The 22,500-nt window shown below is 49.6% G+C and overlaps 1 protein-coding gene across 1 annotated transcript in view; it reads left to right on the forward strand.

Annotated features, from left to right (window-relative positions):
* CACNA1B (calcium voltage-gated channel subunit alpha1 B) overlaps nucleotides 1–22,500 on the forward strand; it is a 243,566-nt gene that overhangs the window by 31,849 nt on the left and 189,217 nt on the right. Inside the window, exons 4-6 of the mRNA XM_037851173.1 lie at nucleotides 15,410–15,501; nucleotides 17,402–17,554; nucleotides 19,129–19,319. Of these exons, the coding sequence (XP_037707101.1) occupies nucleotides 15,410–15,501; nucleotides 17,402–17,554; nucleotides 19,129–19,319 (436 nt within the window). The remainder of the gene's footprint in view (nucleotides 1–15,409; nucleotides 15,502–17,401; nucleotides 17,555–19,128; nucleotides 19,320–22,500) is intronic.

A 22,500-nucleotide genomic window follows, 5' to 3' on the forward strand; every position in this document is an offset into this window, starting at 1 on the left:
TCAGGGCTCAGTTTTTTTAAATCATTTTTTTATTGTAGAATATAACATATACATGGAAGTGATAACTTTCCAAGTGCAATTTAACAAGTAGTTAGAGAGCAGTTTTCAAAGACTGTTATGGGTTACAGTTCCTTATCGTGAAATGCATATACCAAAACGTGATAGCTTTCAAGTTACAATTTAACAAGTAGCTATAGAACAAATTTCAAAAGATACTATGTATTACAGTTCGACCATTTCAATTCTTCTAGCTATTCTAATACCCTAGCAACTAAGAAAAAGAAAATTATATAAAGATTCAGTATTCATAATCTTTTGTTAAATTCCATCTTGTCTGTTGCTCCCCTTTCTCTAGTTTAATCACTTTCCTAATCTTCAGGGATGTCTAGGCAGTGACCACCTTAACCTGTTCATGTTGAAAAGAGGTGTGAACTTTATGAGCAAAGGGAACACATTTAGTTGATGTTCTTGAAGAGGCTATTGCCTCTGGGTTTTGGGACTCAGCTGGCATAGGAGCACTTTGAAGGATTTACGTTTCTGATGAATAAAGTGAGTGAGTAAAACTCTAAAGAGTCTCATATAGGGATCTGGGTATTCTTTAAGGTTTTTGGTACTACTGTTGACTGGGGCTTAGCATACTGTTGTGGCCATTTGGCATATCTAGGTGAAGCTTGCATAGGAGTAACCTTCAGGACAGCCTCTTGACTCTATTTGACTTCTCTTAGCCACTGAAACCTTAAAAAATGGTATTAATTCTTAATATTTGGTGAAAATCTGCAATGAAACCAGATGGGCCTGGAGATTTCTTCTTGGGGAGTTTAAAAATTATGAATTCAATTTCCTTAATAGTTACGGGGATATTCACATTATGTGTTTCATATTGGGTGAAATTGGGTGAAATTTGTGGTAATTTGTGTTTTTCAAGGAAGTGGTCCATTTTGCCTAAATTGTCAGATTTGCATGTGTGGAGCTGTTCATTGTATTGCCTCATCCTCTGGATGTCTGCAGGATGTGAGATGATGGCCCTGGTTTGATGCCGATATTAGCAATTTGCATCCTCTCTGTTTTTGTGTGTGTCAGTCTTGCTAGAGGTTTGTCAGTTTTATTGAGCTTTTCAAAGACGCCAGCTCTTTGTTTCATTGATTTTCTCTATTTTCAATTTCATTGATTTCTGCCCCTATATTTATTATTTTATTCCTACTGATTGCTTTGGGTTTATTTTGTTCTTCCTTTTGTCAGTTCTTGCAGTGGGAGTTTAGAGTATTAATTTGAGATTTTTCTTCTTTTCTACAATATGTAAATAGTGCTGTAAATTTGCCTATCAGAATTGCTTTAGCTGTGTCTCACAGATTTTAATGTGTTATATTTTCAGTTTAATTCACTTCTATGTATCTTTTAAATTTTACTCGAGACTTCCTCTTTGACTTTGATTATTTAAAAGTATATTGTTTATTTGGAGAGTTTCTTGACATCTTTCTGTTATTGTTTCTAGTTTGGTTCCATTATTGTTGGGTAACACACTCTGTATGATTTCAATTCTTTAAATTTATTTAGGCTTTTTTTTTATGGCCCAGGATATGGTCTATTTTTTAATATATTCCTTGGGTACTTAAAAAATGTATATACTGCTATTTTTGGATGGAACGTCCCATAAGTGTGGACTGGGTCGAGAGGCTCAGGGAAGTCTCCAACCATGATCATGGGTTTGTCTCTTTCTCCTTTCTGCTCCACCAGTTTTTGCTTCATGTATTTTGCACCTCCCTTTTTTGGAGCCTGGATGTGTTGGATGGGCTCTGTCCTAGTTTGCTAATGCTGCAGAATGCAAAACACCAGAGATGGATTGGCTTTTATAAAACGGGGATTTATTTCGCTACACAGTTACAGTCTTAAGGCCACAAAGCGTCCAAGGCAACACATCAGCAATCGGGTACCCTCACCGGAGGATGGCCAATGGCCTCCGGAAAACCTCTGTTAGCTTGGAAGGCAGCTGGCATGTGCTCCAAAGCTCCGGCCTCAAAACGGCTTTCTCCCAGGACGTTCCTCTCTAGCAAGCTTGCTCCTCTTCAAAACATCACTCCCAGCTGCACTCTCTTTCTTCCCCCCAAGTCAGCTCATTTATATAGCTCCACTGATCAAGGCCCACCCCGAATGGGCGGGGCCACGCCTCCATGGGAACATCTCATCAAAATTATCTCCCACAGCTGGGTGGGGCACACGCCAAGCAAATCTAACCAGCACCAAAACTTCTGCCCCACACAAGACTATAAAGATAATGGCATTTGGGGGACACAATACACTCAAACTGGCACAGGCTCTCTGAACCTCGGTTTCTTCCTCTGTAAGATGGGGAGCTGGCACCAACCTTGGAGGTATAGGTAGCACCCAGTGTTTTTTGTTTGACTGAGATGTGGAGCCTGGGGCTGGTCCTTCTCCAAGAAGCTGCAGTGCCTGCAGGGGGTGAAACCTTGCATGTGGGGTCAAGAGGGCAGCTAGGTGAGGAGCCACCAGAACTGCTAGGGGCCGGCACTTCCCACTCTGCCTTGAGGGTCAGGGAGGCTGAGAGCCACGTCCATGGTGACCCAGCAGCTGCCTGGGTGAGAGCTGGCACCCGGAAAGCCAGAGACAAAGCGGTTCCTGGAGACGTGGCCGCTGTCTCTGCTGGCTCAGCTCTTGCCTTGACCTGGCCCCAAGGGCAAGGGCACCTTGGCCTGCAGCCCCCTACCCTGGCCACCCACCCAGGGGGCCTCCTACCTGCTGGTATAAGCCCTGGCTGGGGCATGTGGTGCTGAGACCCTTCCTTGCCCAGCCCGGGGGGCTTCCTCTCCTGCTCCCCACTTTACTGGTGGCCTCTGCTGCTAAGCTGCGTCATCTCATACCCCTGAGCAGAACATTCCGCTCCTCTCTCTGTCCCAGAGACGGAGGGTTTGGAGGAGCTCGTCCAGGGCCCCTCACCAGGGAGAGATGGGCCTGGACCGAATCAGGCTGTCCCTGAGCTCCATGAAATTCTTCTTTTACAGAGTAGACAAATTTAGTGGCTTTTAGAACAGTCGCAGAGTTGCGCCACCGCCGCCACTGTGCAATCTTGGAATGTTTCCGTCACCCCCAGACGAGTCCTGTGCGTTAGGGTCCCTCCTCGCCACCCCGGCCCCCCGCATCCATGTGTCCTCTCCTTTCTCTGGATTTGCCTGCTCTGGAGGAGAACGTGTAAACAGAGTCGTGCACTCCGTGGCCGTGGGCCTGGCTTCATTCACGTGGCGTTGTGTTTTCGAGGCTCGCCTGTGGAGCAGCACGGATCAGTTTGTCTTTTTCTTTTAACTTCATGTCGCAGACGTGTTTTCTTCTATGTAGTCTGCTAATATTTGTAATCACCATCTAATACTCCACTGTTGTGCTGCCACCATTTCCTGCCCACTGAACGCTGAGATGGCTCTGTGGTTTGGAGCTGTTACTCTTGAAACTCTGGTGACCATCTTTGTAAATGTAGTTCTGAATTTTGCATTATTTCAGTTCCAGAGTGGACTGGATAAAAGTGTTTAAACGTTTTATGGCTCTTGATAAATTTTTGTCAAATTGCTTTCCAAATGGGATATACCAGTTTATGTTCCTACAAGTTCTATTTAAATCATTAATTTTAACATCAAAGCTGCCGCCATTGGGTGTCCTATTTGTGAAACTCATTGGAATCACCTTACTACCGTCTTACCGTCATTTTCCATTCCCGATGAGCTCGAACATGCTCACTTGTCACTGTACTGGGCTTGTTTTATGAGTTATCCGTGGGGGTTCTTTGCCCATTTGTTCAGGAAGATTCAGGGCTTCATCACTGTCGTTTATTGAGTACGTATTTCTCCCAGGCACCCGTCAGCCCAGCCCAGCTGGTGCCGCCTCCTTGCTTTCCAAAGGCTTGTTCAGATGCCTGGCACTTAGGGATAGAGCAGGCACTCAAGAAATATTTGCTGAATCATGGGTGTGTGCCATAATGCTGTTTTAGAAAGCTTTTATTTGGAAATGCTTTCAAATGTATGGGACAGTTACAAAAATAATATAACTCTCATACAGAGAACCCCAACATGCCCTTCACTCCTCAGATACTCGGATCCGTCGGTTTTAATATTTTGCCACATTTGTCATATCCTTCTGTCTATCTATCTGTCTGTCAGTCCGTTTTCTGAACACTTGAGTGTGAGTTGTGGACATCATGCTCCTTGAACGCTTAATTCTTCCACATGCATTTCCCACGATCGGGGATATTCACTTATGTGACTGTCTTAAGTGCAGTTATCAAGATTAAGAAATTTAACTTTAATATAAAGTTTACAGTCTATATTCCAGTTTTTTCGTGTGCCCCAATAATGTCCCTTTGAGCCTTTTCTCCTCCCTTGCCAGATCCCATCCAGGGTCACGTGCTGCATTTAATTGCCATTGTGCCTTTGGTTGCTCTTTCTTTCTTCTGTTTAATTGTGGGAGCAGACTCTCCCATCTCACCCCCCCCAAGCACTCCGTTCACTGGGACGGACCACTCCGTCCGTGTGGCTGTGTCGCCTCCGTCCGTCCCCCGAGAGAAGCCCTTGCACACCCGTACTCCCCTTACCCTCTGCTCCCCGCCCCAGGCTGCCTGTGCCCCGCTGCGTGTCCCCGTGAGCTGGTTGTTCCCTAGTGATCTCTGGGTAGTCACCGTGGGGCTTAATTTCACGTCTTAAATTCATTATGAGCTCATTTGCTTTGATAGCAACTCAACTTGGATGGTACACTCAAACTGCATTCCTACCCCCTCCGTCCCCCACATTTATGGAGGTCTTGCCACAAATTACATGTTTATATATTATGAGTCAAAAACCACTGACTTATCATTACATCTGCCTTTTGGATCCTGTGGGGAGTAAAAAGTGTAGTTACAAACCAAAAATACAGTAGTCCTGGCATTTCTGTTTACCTGTGTTACTCTCACCACATGTCCTTACTTCTTGCCGCTTCGCTCTGTTGTCTGCTGTCCTTCCCTTTCACCCTGCAGGACTCTCGTCAGCCTCTCCTTAGGGCTGATCCCGTGGTGATGACCTCCTCAGCTTCTGTTTATCTGGGAAAGTCTTAATTTCTCCCTCATTTTTGAAAGACAGTTTTGAGGGAGATAGATGCTTGGTTGGTGCTTTTTTTGCTTTCAGCACTTTAAATATGTCATCCCACTGCCTTCTTGCTTCCATGTTGGTCAAAACTCTTGACATTAAATGAGAATTATGGTGATAATTCTTAGGTTTTTCTCTGATTTTAAAGAAAATCCTTCATGACAAACGTGAGTTTTTAATTCTCTTGAGATTGAATTTTGTGCATAGAAAAGATTATTCAGAAAATACTCAGTTTCTAAAAATCAACATTTAACTTACTAAAGTTACAAATCTAGAAGTTCGTTTTTTAAAACTCTTAGATCCAGCTTATGAAAATAATCCATTTATAATTTCAGCAATTTTTTGCAACTGCTTTCAAGGAGACTGAATAATGTTTTATCCCATTTTATAAACTTAATGGCAAGCATTTATAATTTCATTTCTAAATTTAATGTAACTTCCTAAGTGCTTAAGAATTGTATATCTAGTAAATTAAAGTGAAAAAATGGTGAATCATAAATTTTCTTAAATATTCCAATACTTTTTTACAAACAATAAACTTACAACTTAGCAATGCAAGTCCAAACCAATTATTCCATTATGTATTTTAAGTTGGGATCACAGGATTAATGGAATGCTACATTTAGCATGTTGGTGATTTCCAACAGGTTCTCTTAAACATAGCTCAAAAGTCTGAATACGGAAGATTTGATTTTCAAAAACACGTCTAATGACCTCTGGGTCCTCCTGGGGCTGGGACTGCACTGTTAGCAGACGACTTGTCACGGGCGGCTCCTCGGCCTGCTCGGGCCCCTGCTCCTGGGTCCTGGGTTCCCTGAGCCAAGTCCGAGGCCTGTCGACCCACGTCCCGGGTCTGGGACCCCATCCATCTGAGCCCCTGATTTACCCCCCAGGCTGGACCCCACACGGCCGCTCGCCTCCCTGGGCTGGACTCTGCACTTCGAAGGCTCTGAGGTTGCAGATATGTCCCTGCCCAGGTGTAAACATCTGCAAATCCTTCATTAAAAATGAAACAAAGAAGTGACAGGCCCACAGCCAGTCCTAACCGTTAAACGAGCGCCCCGTCCGGCCCGCTGCGCACCTGAGCGACGCCGGGCTCTGCTGGTGGGTCGTGGTGCCTGGTGGACGGCCGACAGGCCAGAGCAGGGCTTCCTCTCTCTTCCTCTGCGATTTGTCTCCTCTCTGCCGCGGCATCAGGGCCTTGCGTTCGGGTTTCCACGGCCCAGATCGGGCAGACGTGCTGTACCACCAGGCCCAGGCCCCTCGCTGGTGCTTTCCCGTGAACTGGCCATTACGGTTGGGGATTTTTCTTCGAGAAGAGCATTACAGATACATTTGAAGTCTTCTGAATACCTCCCCCCACCAATAGAATTATCTTCTCTTTCTCTTCCCTTCCCTTTTCCCTTCCCTAGTGGTAACCACTACCCTGATATGTATTTATCTGCCCAAGGCACATGCATGTACACGCATGTGTGTTACATGTGGGTACAAATGCTACTGTGTACATCTGTATCTGTAAATAATGTGGTTTTTCACTGCATGTGTGTTTACACACAGGTATATGATCATTTTGTAACTTTTCTTTTTACTTCTCAACATTGTTTTAAAGATTTTTCCATGTTAATATGTGCAAGCTTATTTAATTTTACATGCGCATCCATTTTTAATTGCAGAGTAATATTCCACTGCATGCATAAATTAAATCGCCCTCTCCTGGTGATGAGCAGGTAGGTTCTTCCCATTTCTCACTGTTGCAAACGGTGCTGCTTGGACGGCCTGTGCTGAGGCCCAGTGCGTGCTTACAAGTGGCTTTCCTGGGTTGTCAGGATGCTCATTTTGTTTTCTTTTGTTTTGTTTTGTTTTTTGATGCTCATTTTAAAACATCCTAGAGGCAATCAGATGCTCTGCGAAATGACCCCACCCGTTTTCTCTTCCACCAGCCGTGGAGCGCTTGACCTTGCTGTGCTTTAGAACTTTGCTAAATTGGTGACATGAAACAACATCTCTGAGTTGTTTTAACTTGAATTTGCCTGAAAGCCAGTGGTTTTTGAATATCATTTTCCCTCTTGTAATTTGCCTTTTTTTTTTTCTGATGGGTTTTTTGTATTTTTCATATTGATTTGTAGGAATTATTTATATATTTTAGAAACCAATTCTTTGTCACTTATATGAATTGCAAATATCTTTTTCTTTTCACTTTCTCCGTAGTATCTTTTGTGGTGCAGTTTAAATTTTAATGTAGTCAAATTTATCATTCTATTACTTCATGATTTCTGATTTTTTATACCTTATTTAGAAATCTGTCCCTACCTCCAAATCATGGTGATCTTCTTTTCAAAATTTTAGTTTGCTCTCCACACTTAGGTCTTTCATAGATGTGGAATGTGTCTTGTAAGTTCTTTCTCTCCATATCCACTAAGGGCTTGCCTCTTGTCATTCCGCTTCTGTCTTGATACCAGCCCCATGTGTGTGGTGAGGCTGTTTCAGGGTCTCACTTCTTTCCCCATGTTCCCCTGCCGAATATCACATAGTATTAATTATTACATATTTACAATAAGTCTTTAAAATGAAAGCCAGGGCTAATGTCCCATTTTGTTCCTCTTTAAAATTGTTTTGGCCATTCTTAGCCCTTTGCTAGCTCATCTGTATGAATTTAAAGATAAGTGTTTTCAGTTCCACCAAGACTCCATTGAGATTTTGTGTGTGTGTGTGTGTGTGTGTGTGTGTGTGTGTGTGGATTTTGAGCTCCCCGCCCGTGCTGTCCTTGGGGAGTGGATGAAATCGTTACCTCTCCTGGAGCCTGGCTTTGCTCGTGCTGGCGGACATCCCCATCCTGCGGGACCCCAGCCAGGGGCACCCCGCACGCAGGAGGCTGTTCAGCAGACGGCATTGCGTTTGCGTTATAACCCGCGTTAGCAGTCCCTCGCGTGGCTGAGGCTGGAATGATGTGCGTGGCCTGCTGTTTCCCACTCATTCCCGGCTCCTGGGGAGGTGAGGAGAGGCCGGGTCTGCCTGGACCAGGCCCCGCGCGGACCCTCCCCTTCATCCTCACTCCTCAGAGGAGGGCGTTGGGAGGTGAGGTGGTTCTCTGTGCCGGGACTGTGGTGGATTCTTTTTTTTTCCTTTTTAATTTTTATTGGGATTGTTCAGATACCATACAGTCATCCAAAGATCCAAAGTGTACAATCGGTTGCCCCTGGTATCCTCAAACAGCTGTGCATCCATCACCACACTTAAGTTTTGTTCAATTTTTAGAACCTTTTCATTGCTCCAGACAAGAAATAAAGTGAAAAATGAAAAAAGAAAAAAAAAAAAAAAGAAAGAAAGAAAGAAAAGGAAACTCTAATCCTCCCCTGTCCCTAACCAACTCCCCTCAATTGCTGACTCGTAGTATTGATATAGCACATCTGTTACTGTTTATGAAAGAACGCTGAAATACTACTAACTGTAGTATATAGTTTGTAATAGGTATATATTTCTTCCCTATATGCCCCTCTATTATTAACTTCTAATTGTATTGTCATACATTTGTTCTGGTTCATGGAAGCGATTTCTAGTATTTGTACAGTTGATCATGGACATTGCCCACCATAGGATTCAGTTTTATACATTCCCATCTTTTGACCTCCAACTTTCCTTCTGGTGACATATATGACTCTGAGCTTCCCCTTTCCACCTCATTCACACACCATTCGGCACTGTTAGTTATTCTCACATCTTGCTACCAACACCCCTGTTCATTTCCAAACATTTAAGTTCATCCTAATTGAACATTCTGCTCATACTAAGCAACCGCTCCCCATTCTTAAGTCTCGTCCTATATCTTGGTACCTTATATTTCATGTCTCTGAGTTTACATATTATAATTAGTTCCTATCAGTGAGAACCTGCAATATTTGTCTTTATGTGTCTGGCTTATTTCACTCAGCATATTGCCCTCAAGGTTTTGTCATCAACCCATTTTTTTTTTTTTTTTGAGGTGGTTTTGTTCACTCACCATACATTCCATCCTAAGTAAGCAATTAGTGGTTCTCTGTGTGGTCACATATTTATGTGTTCACCACCTTCACCACTATCTATATAAGGGCATCTACATTTCTTCCACAAGGCAGGAGGGAGAGTCAAAGAAGGTAGAGAGGCAAAAGAAAGAGGGAAAAAAAAATGACAGCCAGGAAGCAGCAAAAGGAAAAATAACCTTAAATCAAACTAAAGAGTCAGACAATACCACCAATGTCAAGTGTCTAACATGCCTCCCCTATCCCCCCCTCTTATCTGCATTCACCTTGGTATATCACCTTTGTTACATTAAAGGAAGCATAATACAATGATTCTATTAGTTACAGTCTCTAGTTTATGCTGATTGCATCCCTCCCCCAATGTCTCCCCATTTTTAACACCTTGCAAGGTTGACATTTGCTTGCTCTCCCTCGTAAAAGAACATATTTGTACATTTTATCACAGTTGTTGAATACTCTAGATTTCACCAAGTTACACAGTCCCAGTCTTTATCTTTCCTCCTTTCTTCTGGTGTCTCACATGCTCCCCACCTTCCTCTCTCAACCGTATTCATAGTTACCTTTGTTCAGTGTACTTACATTGCTGTGCTACCATCTCCTAAAATTGTGTTCCAAACCACGCACTCCTGTCTCCTATCACTCTGCAGTGCTCCCTTTAGTATTTCCTGTAGGGTGGGTGTCTTGTTCACAAAGTCTCTCATTGTCTTGTTTGTCGGGAAATATTTTGAGCTCTCCCTCATATTTGAAGGACAGCTTTGCTGGATATAGGATTCTTGGTTGGCGGTTTTTCTCTTTCAGCATCTTAAATATATCACACCACTTCTTTCTTGCCTCCATGGTTTCTGCTGAGAGATCTACACGTAGTCTTACTAAGTTTCCTTTGTATGTGATGTGTCACTTTTCTCTTGCTGCTTTCAGGATTCGCTGTTTGTCTTTGACATTTGATAATCTGATTATTAATTGTCTTGGTGTAGATCAATTCTGTTTGGAGTACTCTGCACTTCTTGGATCTGTAATTTTATGTTTTTCATAAGAGATGGGAAATTTTCATTGATTATTTCCTCTATTATTGCTTCTTCCCCTTTTCCCTTCTCTTCTCCTTCTGGGACACCAATGATACGTACATTCTTGTACTTTGTTTCATCCTTAAGTTCCCGGAGACGTTGCTCATATTGTTTCATTCTTTTCTCCATCTGCTCCTTTGCATGTAGGCTTTCAGGTGTTTTGTTCTCCAGTTCCTGAGTGTTTTCTTCTGCCTCTTGAGCTCTGCTGTTGTATGTTTCCATTGTGTCTTTCATCTCTTGTGTTGTGCCTTTCATTTCCATAGATTCTACTAGTTATTTTTTTGAACTTTTGATTTCTGCCGTATACATGCCCAGTGATTCCTTTACAGCCTCTATCTCTTTTGCAATATCTTCTCTAAACTTTTTGATTTGATTTAACATTAGTTGTTTAAATTCCTGTAACTCAGTTGAAGTGTACGTTTGTTCCTCTGACTGGGTCATAACTTTGTTTTTCTTAGTGTAGGTTGTAGTTTTCTGTTGTCTAGGCATCTGACCTCCTAAGCCACCCCAGTCAGGTTTTCCCAAATGAGAACCGGCTCAGGTCCCAAAAGGAGGAAATATTCAGTATCCGGTTTCCCTGATGGTTTTTCTTAGAGGATTGACACACCTGTGCTTTTCTGCCCAGCAGGTGCACCTGTCAGCCTGTCACCGGCTGGTGTAAGAGGGTGTGCCCTGTGGCTCTCTTCCCCCTGTCTTTGGGGTCTGGTTCTGGAAAGGCAGGCAGTAGAGCTGGGCCCCTCCCTTTCCTCTTGGGAAGCTATGCCCCCTCCAGAGAGGTCATTTGTATATCAATAAGTTCTTTGTTTCTCTGACTCTGCTGATCAAAGTGTTTTGATTTTAAAATGGCTGAGGCTTTCTTTACTTTAAAGCGCTGTGGGCTGAAAATGGCTGAGGTTTTCTCCACAGAGAGAGAAAGGGACAGAAAAGCTCCCAGATTCACCCATCAGCCAAAGATAGCACCTGACCCTCTGGGCTCCCCATCCTGAGACAGATATGTCCCCCGACTCTCCCAAGGTCAGTTGTCACCAAAAGCCTCTGTCTGCTTGTTGAGGATTCGCTGTCTGCATTGAGCAGTTAACACTAAAACCCCAGTTGGAGCTGGGCTGAGAGAGTGCTGCTCTCTATCACTGCGTGGCTTCCGTGAGAGAAGGGCTCTCGGCTCTCGGCTCTCAGCTCTCAGTGCGGGTCCGCAGTTCTACTTACAGATTTTATACTATGATCTCGGGCATTCCTCCCAATTCAGGTTGGTGGATGAGCGGACAGTCATGTTTGTCTCCCTGCAGTTATTCCAGGTTATTTACTAGTTTTTTGGTCATTTATGAATTGTTCCAGGGGAGACTAACAGTCTTCCACTCCTCTCTATGCTACCCTCTTAGCTCCTCCCTCCATTGAGATTTTGATTGGAATTGCATTGAATTTATAGATTTGAGGGAAAGGGACATCTGCACAATGTGAGGTTGTTTCATCCATTAACTCGGCAAATCCCCCATTTTTCTTTTGTCCTTTGAGAATGTTTTATAACTTGCTTCATCAACGTTTTGCACATATTTTGTTGGATTTATTCCTAGACACTTTATAGTTTTGTTGCTATTATAAATTATATTTTTAATGGCTTTTTTGAAATATAACTCACATACCGAAATATTTACCTTTTCAAAGTGTACAATCCAGTGGGTTTTAGTATAAGTCACAGAATTGTGCAGCCATCACCATCTAATTTTAGAATATTTTCGTCATTCCAAACAGGAACCCCATACCCATTAGAGCAAAGTCTTTTTAAAAATTATCTTTTCAAATTGTAAGTGAAAACAGTTTATTTCTGCCTCTTTGGTATTCAAGAATCTTGCCGAACTTTGTAATTAGCTCTGATAGTTTGCATGTGCTTTTGGATTTTCTTTGTGGAGAGGCACATTGTCTGTGAATAAAACAGTTTTTTCCTCTTTTCTAATCTACATGTTTTATTTGTTTTTCTTGTCCCTAGCTAGGACCTTCATATTATGTAGTTGGTACATTTGTACTGTCCCTGAATTTAAAGAGAAAAGCTCTTAATATTTTTTTGTAGATACTCTTTATTAGGATAAGGGAATTTTCCTTCTATTTCTAGTTGTTTTATCATGAGTGATGTTGAAATTTCATCTTTTTTTTTTGCATTTTTAAACATGATCGTATAGTTTCTCTTCTCTAGTGGTACAGTACATTAATAGTTATTTTAATTTTGAACCTTCTTACACTCCTGTGGCAAACTCATTCCATATTCCTGAAATCTGTCCCTTTGAAGTTGATTTGTTGTAATATTTTAATTAAGATTTGTGTTCATAATTGAGATGTATATACATTTTCTTTCCTTGTCCTTGTCCAGTTTTGATATAAAGGGTATACAAGCATCAAAAAATGAGTTAGGGAATTTTTCATGTTCTTCTGTTCTCTGAAACAGTTGGCATAGCATAAGGACTCTGTTCTTGGAATGCTTGTAGAACTCCATTGTGAAGTTGTCTGGATCTGACCATCATTTTTGATGGTTGTGGTGGGCAGGATTCTAAGATGACCCTGATACACATGTGTACTTGTACACACAGGCAGACCCCGGTCCACACGTGTGCACTCATAACGTACACACACATGCACAAGTAGAGGTCGTACACATGCACTCACACACACACGGACACCCACGTGCACACGCACACACAAGACGATGGTGGTGTGCACATGTAGAGGTTGTACACATGCACTTGCACACACGGACACCCATGTGCACACGCACACACAGGATGACGGTGGCTTGCACAAGTAGAGGTCATACACATGCACTCGCACACACACGGACACCCACGTGCACACGGCACATGCACACACAGGACAACAGTGGTGTGCACAAGTGGAGGTTGTACACATGCACTCAGACACACACAGACACTCATGTGCACAGGTGTACACATACACACAGGATGACGGTGGCGTGCACATGTGCACGTAAATATTGCTTAGGTTGGAAGTTTTACATGGAAAAAATAAACACAAAAAGTAAGTAAGAAAAATTGGATATACCATTTAAAAAAAACAATGAATGGCTAATTAAATTTACTTGAAAATAATTTTCTGGGTCTACCATTATTTTTTATATTCTATCCTTTCCCTTTGGGTTCAGTTTTCTTGTTTTAAGTTTATTGTTTATTGAGGGTCTGTGTGAGGCTTTATTTTATGCCTGAAAATATGTTTATTTTGCTCTTAGTCTTCATTGATACTTTAGCTGGATGTACAGCTCTAACATGACAGTCATTTTCCTGCCGAGCTCTGTGTGTATCACTCAGCATATGTTTATAGCATATATTTTTGCTGAGGTGAAGTCCCCTCTCCTTTCCTAGACATTCTGTCTTTTCTTTCTGGTAGCTTTTAAGATTCTCTTTTTATATGTGACATTCTTCAGTTTCTTGCACTACTTCTAGCTGTAGATTTATTGTCTCTATCTAATTGGTACTTGTAGTACACTTTAAATCTGAAAACTTACGTCTTTAATTCTGAAATTTGCCTCTCTGCTACCCTTCAGGTACCCCTTTGTCAGCATTCCCACTGCTTTCTTCTGGAACTGGGACTTGGGTGTTGGAACCCTTGCTCCGCCCTCTGCGTCGTTCAAGCTGCTCACTTTTTCCCTTTCTGACGCCTGTGGGCGAATCCCTTGTTCTGTCCTCAGTGTTCTCAGACGTTTCTCAGCTTGGAGTCTGTTTCATCTATCGTCATTTTGTTTTCAAAAATTCCAGTAACTATTGCAAGGCTTCTAGCTAGCTCTTTATGGTTTGCTGTTTCTGCCTGTTTTTGTTTCATAATTTGTTGATTTCATCAGAACCAAGTTCATCTTCCAGCAGTCGATTTTGGTGACCGTCTCTCAGCACTGGCGTTCCTTGTGTACTGCTGCCTTTTGGATTGAATACGAGGTTTGTTGTTGTCCCTCTTTTCTTTTCCCATGAGATATTTCTCTTATTTTTGACCCCAGATTTGTCTCAAATTTTATCTCATGGCCGTGTATGTAGAGCGAGGGCACAAAGCCTCTTCACCAACATTCCTGGATGCGTTTAAAGGCAGAGCCCACAGGGCTCTTTTTGCCTGGGGAAAATGAGAGAGCGAAAGGAGTCGGGGTGGCGGTAGGTTTTGGTTTGGACAGTAGGTGAATAGTGTTGTTTACTGAGATGGAGAACACTCGGGAAGGAGCAAGATTGGGACTGAGAATCAAGAGTTCTTTAGTTGTGTAATGTTTGATGTGCTATGTTGATAATAAAGAGGAAATGCTGAAAAAAGGTAGTCGTGTATATGAGCCTGGCTTCAGTATGGGCTAAAGATGCGAATTTGGGAATAATAAGCGGGCAGTGGCATTCAGCGCTAAGTCACACACAGGGTGAGGCCCAGAGCACCCAAGTTTTGAGAATGGCAGAGGAAGGAAAGCTGAGGGATCAAGAAAGAACTCCCAGAGGTTTAGGAGGAAAACAAGAGAGTGTTAACGAAAGGGCAGGAGAAGGAGGTTTCACCATGAGGCTCGGCAAGAGCACTTGAGTGGAGGGGTGGGGGCGAGGCCCCAGTTGCAGCAGCTGAGGGGAGACTGAGAGGCGAGGAAGTGCGGACACCGAGCACTCGGACTCTGAGTGGGCTTCCATATGGAGGGAGCAGAGGAAGACCCCGTGGTGGGAGGGTGTGGGTCAGAGGAGTTTTGTTTTGAGGAGGGAGACATTGAAGTGTGTCTCTATGGCTGACGAAACTGACGCTGGAGACTCTGCTGCTCCTCGGGACCTCCTGCTCCACCTTCTCAGCCCCGATCCCTGTTCCCCGGAGGGACGCGCAGAGGGGAGGTGTGTGGCGATGGCTCGGTCCCTCAGGCGATGGCTCGGTCCCTCAGGCCCCGTCTGGGTCCGCGACCCTTAGCACCACCTCTTCGGGGGCAGCTTGGAGCAAGTTTCTGGCTTGGAATCGCGCTTAAGAGGACAGGCTCAGGGCCTGGCTGGGTCCCGGGCACCAGGGCCCTTTCAGGTGAGGCGAGAAGCCACTGCCCTCCTGTCCCGAGAGGGCGACTGGATCCGGCTCTGCCTCCTGCTGCCTGGGAGCCCCAGCCCTGGGAAGTGGGGTGCAGTGGGGGTGTCGGGGCGGGGCCCGGCTGGCGGGAGGCGTGTGCTCTCTCCCTGACTCAGTGCCGCACCCTCACGCCCCTCCTTCTGGTTCCTTCCAGGATCCTGGCCACGGCGGGCACCGACTTCGACCTGCGCACCCTGCGGGCCGTGCGCGTGCTCAGGCCCCTGAAGCTGGTGTCCGGGATTCCGAGTGAGTTCAGCGCGGGCGTCAGGCCAGCCCCGGCCCCGCCGCCCCCGGCCCTGCAGCTAGGGCGATCTCTGAGCTCGGGGAACTGGGAGAGGGAGAGCAGGCCCTTCTCCAGTCAGTCCCCTGCTCCCTGAGACCCCAGAGGGCGGCCTGTGAGTTTCTGCCGACTTGACTTTCCCGGCCGGAGGCCGTGTGCCTTCTCACGCTCGCCGCGCTTCCAGCACGTGGATTCGTCCTCTGGTTCAGGGACAAGCAGGGCTGGAGCCAGGTGCTGGGGGCAGGGCGCCTGAGACAAGGTCCAAAGGGCCAGCAGGGCTGCGGGATCTGCTCCCTGTGCCACCCTGGGACCCGCCAGGCAGGGGCTCCGCGTGAGCCGGGCGGGGGAACAGGCTGGGGGAGTGTGGGGGGTGCGGCCTCCTCTACTCAGTCCCGATGGCGGCAACCCCCTGGCCAGCCCCCGCCTCACTTTCCCCAAGGACTTGGGTCTGCAGGATCCCCTGCTGTTCCCTCAGATCCCCAGCTCTTCCCTGGATCCCCTGCACTTCCCTGGATCCCCTGCTCTTCCCTGGATCCCCTGCTCTTCTCTGGATCTCCAGCTCTTCCCTGGATCCCCTGCACTCCCCTCGGATCCCCTGAACTTCCCTGGATCCCCTGCATTCCCCTCAGATCCCCAGCTCTTCCCTGAATCCCCTGCTCTTCCCTGGATCCCCTGCTTTTCCCTCGGATCCCCAGCTCTTCCCTGGATCCCCTGCTCTTCCCTGGATTCCCAGCTCTTCCCTGGATCCCCAGCTCTTCCCTGGATCCCCTGCACTTCCCTGGATCCCCTGCTTTTCCCTCAGATCCCCAGCTCTTCCCTGGATCCCCCGCTCTTCCCTGGATCCCCTGCTCTTCTCTGGATCTCCAGCTCTTCCCTGGATCCCCTGCACTCCCCTCGGATCCCCTGAACTTCCCTGGATCCCCTGCTTTTCCCTCGGATCCCCAGCTCTTCCCTGGATCCCCCGCTCTTCCCTGGATCCCCTGCACTTCCCTGGATCCCCTGCTCTTCTCTGGATCTCCAGCTCTTCCCTGGATCCCCTGCACTCCCCTCGGATCCCCTGAACTTCCCTGGATCCCCTGCATTCCCCTCAAATCCCCAGCTCTTCCCTGAATCCCCTGCTCTTCCCTGGATCCCCTGCTTTTCCCTCAGATCCCCAGCTCTTCCCTGGATCCCCTGCTCTTCCCTGGATTCCCAGCTCTTCCCTGGATCCCCAGCTCTTCCCTGGATCCCCTGCACTTCCCTGGATCCCCTGCTTTTCCCTCAGATCCCCAGCTCTTCCCTGGATCTCCAGCTCTTCCCTGGATCCCCTGCTTTTCCCTCGGATCCCCAGCTCTGCCCTGGATCCCCAGCTCTTCCCTGGATCCCCAGCTCTTCCCTGGATCTCCTGCACTTCCCTGGATCCCCTGCTTTTCCCTGGATCCCCTGCTTTTCCCTCAGATCCCCAGCTCTTCCCTGGATCCCCTGCACTTCCCTGGATCCCCTGCACTTCCCTCAGATCCCCTGTCCCTCTCTCAGCATCCTCTGAGCTCCCTACTGTGTGCCCTCCCCGCTCTGGGCTTCACACACTGGCACCCACACACCAGCTCCTCCCCGGCCTTTGGGACCCTCCCCGGCCCACCTCCCTGCAAGACGTGTCACCACCCTCCACACGCCACCCTGTCCTTCCCCCAGGGACCCTCACTGTCCTGCCCACCTTGCCTGGTGCTCTGTGCTCTGCCCCTCAGGCCCTGCTCCTCTGCCCACACTCCCATCGCCCCTCTGCCCTGCTCTCATCATGCCCCCATCGTGCCCCCTCTGCCCTCTGCCCTCTGACGTGCTCTGCCCATGCCCCCCATCATGCCCCCATCACCCCCTCTGCCCGCCCAGGTCTGCAGGTTGTGCTCAAGTCCATCATGAAGGCCATGGTCCCGCTCCTGCAGATCGGGCTGCTTCTCTTCTTCGCCATCCTCATGTTCGCCATCATTGGTCTCGAGTTCTACATGGGCAAATTCCACAAGGCCTGTTTCCCCAACGGCACAGGTGAGCCGGCAGCAGCCGTCCGTCTCAGACGGGGCCTGACTGACTCGTCCAGCCTGGCCTCTCCCGGGTGCTGGAGCAGCTCCTAGTGCCAACGCCGCTGCGGTCAGTGGCGGCGCAGGTGGAGCCCAGTAAACGCCGGCGAACACACGACACATAATCGCGGGCTGGGAAGGAAGCATGAAGGTAGAGCGAGGCGGGGCCCTGCCTCAGAGAGGGTGAGGCCCGTCCGCGGAGGTGGCAAGTGAGGAGGGGGGGGGTCTCAGACGCGGGGGAGGAGCAGCGAGGACGGGGAGCACGTGTGCTGTGGCACAGCCGCGTGGGAGGCTGTGGCAGGGAGCGGGGCCTCTGCTCCTCCGGCCGCCCCGGGCCGGTGTGGGGACGCCTCCACACGGAGGGGCATGCGTCCTGGAAGAGGGGTCAGAATGAGTCCAGTTCCGGATATATTTTGTAGGTAAAGTCATCAGAATTTTCTGGGAGGTTGTATGTGGCGTGTGAGAGAAAGAGAAAAGCTAAACACGACACTGAGATTTTTGAGCTATGAACACATTAGAGGAGAAAACCCATAGGATCCTCTCAATAGATGCAGAAAAAGCAATTACTAAACTTTAAACCATGAATAATTAAAAAAAAAACTCTTATTGATGTAAAAATAAAAAGAGTTTCTTAAACTCCCTGAATTTTCCTGGAAACACCACACTTATTTATAAGACTTGAGTAGCTTTTCCTTTAAAGTCAAGAACAAAACGGGGGACACACGGCCACTTCTGGTCCACACACTGTCGGTCGTCACAGCCGGTGTAGTGACTAGGAGAGGACAGAAAAGCCCCACAAGGGCTGGGAAGGAGGAAGGGGACCTGGCGCTGATCTCAGATGGCACCATCATCCACCAGGAGAAGACGTGTGACTTCATGTTCTTCTTTACCAGCACTGAAGGTGTCTGGGGAGGTGGTGAACTAACTGTGTGGTCAGGTTTGTGTTCTAAACCCAGGAGTCTCGGCTTCCAACCTAGAAGCTCATCAGAACTTCTCTCACGACGATAGGGAGACTCTCCATGTGCTGTTATACGTGTGCTGTTTTAAAATCGTGTTCTGTCCTCCCTGTGGGATTGTGGCTGCAGGGAAGTGAGCGTGTGCTGCCTGCCACCTTCTAGAAGCCGGCAGTGGTTTCCTGGTGTTTCTTGCCCCCCCTCCAGTGAGCCCCTGGCGGCTCGCAGACCCCTGCTGCCGGCCGCGTGGTGAGGCTGGGGGCTCGGCAGCTCCCCGTTGGCCCCCGGGCTCTCGAAGGCGCTGATGGGCTGAGCCAGGGCTCTGGGGAGACGGCTGCTGGCAGAGAGGCTGTGAGGGAGCGAAGCCAGGTGGTGTGGTGGGCAGGAGTCTGCGGTTTTCGTTTGTGAGAAGAGTCCTGAGCACGCTGACGTGCCGTCGGGCAGGGCCCAGTGCAGAGGGAGAGCTTGCCCGTGGCTCTGCGGGGCACAGGGAGAGGGGAGAGGCTGGGGGCCACGGGGCGGTGGGGACTTGGCCCCTGCGGATGCAGCCCCGTCCCCCGAGCTTGGGCTGTGCCTCTTCTCCTCACAGATGCGGAGCCCGTGGGTGACTTCCCCTGTGGCAAGGAGGCCCCGGCCCGGCTGTGCGAGGGTGACGCCGAGTGCCGCGAGTACTGGCCGGGCCCCAACTTCGGCATCACCAACTTCGACAACATCCTGTTTGCCATTTTGACAGTGTTCCAGTGCATCACCATGGAGGGCTGGACCGACATCCTCTACAACGTGAGTCCCCTCGGGCCGGTGCGGGGCCGTGCTGCTGGGTGCCTGCCCTCAGAGCCCCTCCTGCGGGCGCCGCCCCCTCGGCCAGCCGCCTCTGCTCCTGCCCCGGGCGGCCTGGCAGCGCCTCCTCTCCTGCTCGTGGGCCTGGGCCTCATGGGTGCTGGACACGCCAGGTTGCCCGCTGGGCGTCCACCCTGTAGTCCCACCTCCAGCACTGTCTAGAACCTCCAGAAAGGGGAACCAGGGCGAGGGGCTGCTGCTGCTGTGGAGACGGCGATGACGGCCGGAGCGCACCGTGCTCCCCACACACGCGTCTTACATGCGTGGACTTGCAGGGTCACCTCAGGGAGGCCGTTGTGCTTACGACGCGGCTCAGGCCCGGGGAGGCCGACTCATTTGCCCAAGGCCCGAGGGCTGCTCGGTGGCGTGCCGCTAAGTGTCAGAGTGGTGCCCCCCGCCCCGTGCCTCCGGTCCGGAGTCGAGGGACAGTGCAGCCAACTGGGCCCATGTGGATCCCGTGGATCCTCCTCGGCTCGGGTGATGGCCGAGGAGCCAGGGAGGGCTGGGGCCACGTTGGGCTGAGGCGCTGGAAACTCCGTGATGTGCTGGGGTTCTTGTACATTTGGTTTCCTGACACAGAAGCGATTTAGTGCTGATCTCCCTCGGCTTCCCCAGCTCTCCCCAGGAGGCTGCCCTCTCGGCCGTGACAGAAGTGGAGCAGAAGACTCTTGGGGAGGTGCTGGTGGGCGCTGCCCGCGTACCCACTGCCACTGGGGCCCTTCTAGGGAACTCTCTTCTCTTTTGATGGGGAGGCCTCCCTGCCACCTGCGAGCCACAGGGCGAGAGAACACATAAATTAACACCCCAGGGGCTCCGGGAGGAGGCGGGGGTGCAGACCAGCGGGGAACCGTGTGAATGTCTGCCCGGGAAAGGGTGTCCGTTCGGGTGCTGGGAGGGGCCTTGCAGCACAAGACGCTGTGCCCTGGGCAGGGCCGAGAGTGAGCTGTGGCTGCAAGGCCCTGGGACCGGGTAACAGCCACGGGCCCTTTAACTTCCCTCCAGCGCTCCCCGCGTGCTGGTGGCTTGGAGGTGGGTAGGAGGGAAAGCGGGAGATGGGACCCTCTGCCCTGCGTCTCCTGCACGGGTCTGGGGAGACCCAGACAGATCATGGGGCTGGGCATGCAGCAGGCACTCAGTAAATGCGCGTTCAGGGTTAGCTGTCTGCAGGCAGACGGCAGATGAGGAGTTAAGGAAAAGCTGGCTCAGGGTCCGTTGAACCAGAATTCCTCCTTGGAGTGGGAGTCATGTCTGACGACAGGCTCCGTTTGATCGAGGGAACAGGGACAAAGGCTGTGATGAGAAGCTTGGCTGTTCTCTCCCCACAGTCAATCCAGGAACAGTTTCCACAAAGACGGACCTAAAAATAGCTGTGAGCTGGCCACATCCCTGCCAGCCCCACCCGGATGTGGTGCTGCAGGCCCAGGTCTGTGCAGCCTCGGTGCGCCCTGAGGCTTGGCCGGGGGCCGCAGGTGACTCACGCTCCCCTGCCCACCTCTGCGCCCCCAGAGGAGCCGGACCCTGGGGCTGGAGGACGGTTCAGGGAGGCCGCAGAGACCCCCCGTCCTTATTTGTTCAGGACCCAAGGGGTGCAGTGGCGAGCAGGAGGCATCAACGACAAGGCCCTGGTAATGGCAAGAGCCGTGGAGCAAACGGAAGAGGGTGGGGTGGCAGGGATAAGGGTCTCCGAGCCATGTAGAGAGGGAGAGCAGGGCCTGGGAGTTCGGCACGGTGGCTGCAGGGAGCAGTGAGGACCCAGCGCCAGAGGCCCGAGCTGCTGGCCTGACCTGCCACAGCAAGGGCCCCGGGGTCCGTTGCTGGAGACTGAAGAGGAATGTTGGAAAGGGTCCTCTGCAGAGAGGGCCTGCCGCTCGCCTCCAACCCAGCAAGAAGGGCTTTCGTGCCCCCACTCAGGGCTCCTCAAGTTTGGAAGGGGCCGGGGTGGGTGCCCGAGGGCCTGGAGCCAGTGGCCGGCAGGGTCGTGGAGGCGAGAGCCCAGCGCGTCCGGTGGCACAGGGGGAGTGAGTGTGGGAGCTTCTGGGGAGCCGCCGGGGCCACTGGACGGCGGGCAGCAGGAGCCCTTCTGAGGAATGATGGGGCCAAGAGACAGCACCTTACAGCATGTGTCGCCGAGTGGCGAGCAGCCGTGGACACTGGCTAAGGCCCTCCCGTGCCTTGGAGGGCAGGTGGAGCCCAGGGCCGCCTCCGAGGAACCTGCAGAGGTGCCCGCAGAGGGTCGGGCCCAGCGAGGCGAGGCTGTTGTACTGCCAGGGCTTGGCTGGCTTTGATGCTGGTGGCGTCCGTGGGTGGGACTGGCACTGAGGAGGAGGGAAGGCGCTGAGCCTGGGGGAGAAGGGGGCGGCTGCAGCCTCCGTTTCCCCAGAAATCAGCAGCTGCGGCAGGGCCCTGGGAGGGGAGATTACAGTGCAAAGCTGTCTGACGCCGAGATCAGCAGCCGGGACTGCACACTTTTAATTACTGAATTGAGATTGTGACTTCAACTTGAAGGGACGGTGGGACTTTCTGTTACCTGGGAAAGTCCACGTTTTCATCAAGGGGTTTGGGAAGGACCCCCCACTCCCCATGTTCAAAGACACGGGGAGATAAAAGTAATGGCGGTTTGTGACTTTCTACATGTCATTCCACAGCGCTCGTCGCACCAGTCACGTAAGGGTTGAGGAGCGTTCAGCTCTGCAGCAGCGATGGCTGTTTTCTGACGTTGCAGCAGACAGGACCTCTCATAACTGGATGTGCAGTGTGAGAGAAGAAAATAATTGATTACTGGATTTATGACTCGGCCACTGGGAAAACTGGTGCTGTTTACTGCGAAGGGGAAAGATACCTGTTTAGTTTTGCGTCAGTGTGTGCTGGAGCTTAGGGATGCTGCGTTCTCCCCCGGGGGCTGAGGGGGCAGCAGGGCTCAGGGGCACATTCGAAGTCAGGCCACGAGAGGGGATGCGGCCGCCTGGCTGACGACGTGGATGGAGGGGAGAAAAATGGGGAAATCCACACACTCGGAGACCCTGTGGGAAAGGAGGAGCCGGGAGATGGACACGGTGGGGCCCCTTGGCAGGCAGGAGCCGTGGAAGCAGAGCGAAGAGTCTCGGGCACGGGGTGAAAGCGACAG

Source organism: Choloepus didactylus, chromosome 10 (genome assembly GCF_015220235.1).
Source record: "Choloepus didactylus isolate mChoDid1 chromosome 10, mChoDid1.pri, whole genome shotgun sequence".
NCBI classification, from domain to species: domain Eukaryota; kingdom Metazoa; phylum Chordata; class Mammalia; order Pilosa; family Megalonychidae; genus Choloepus; species Choloepus didactylus.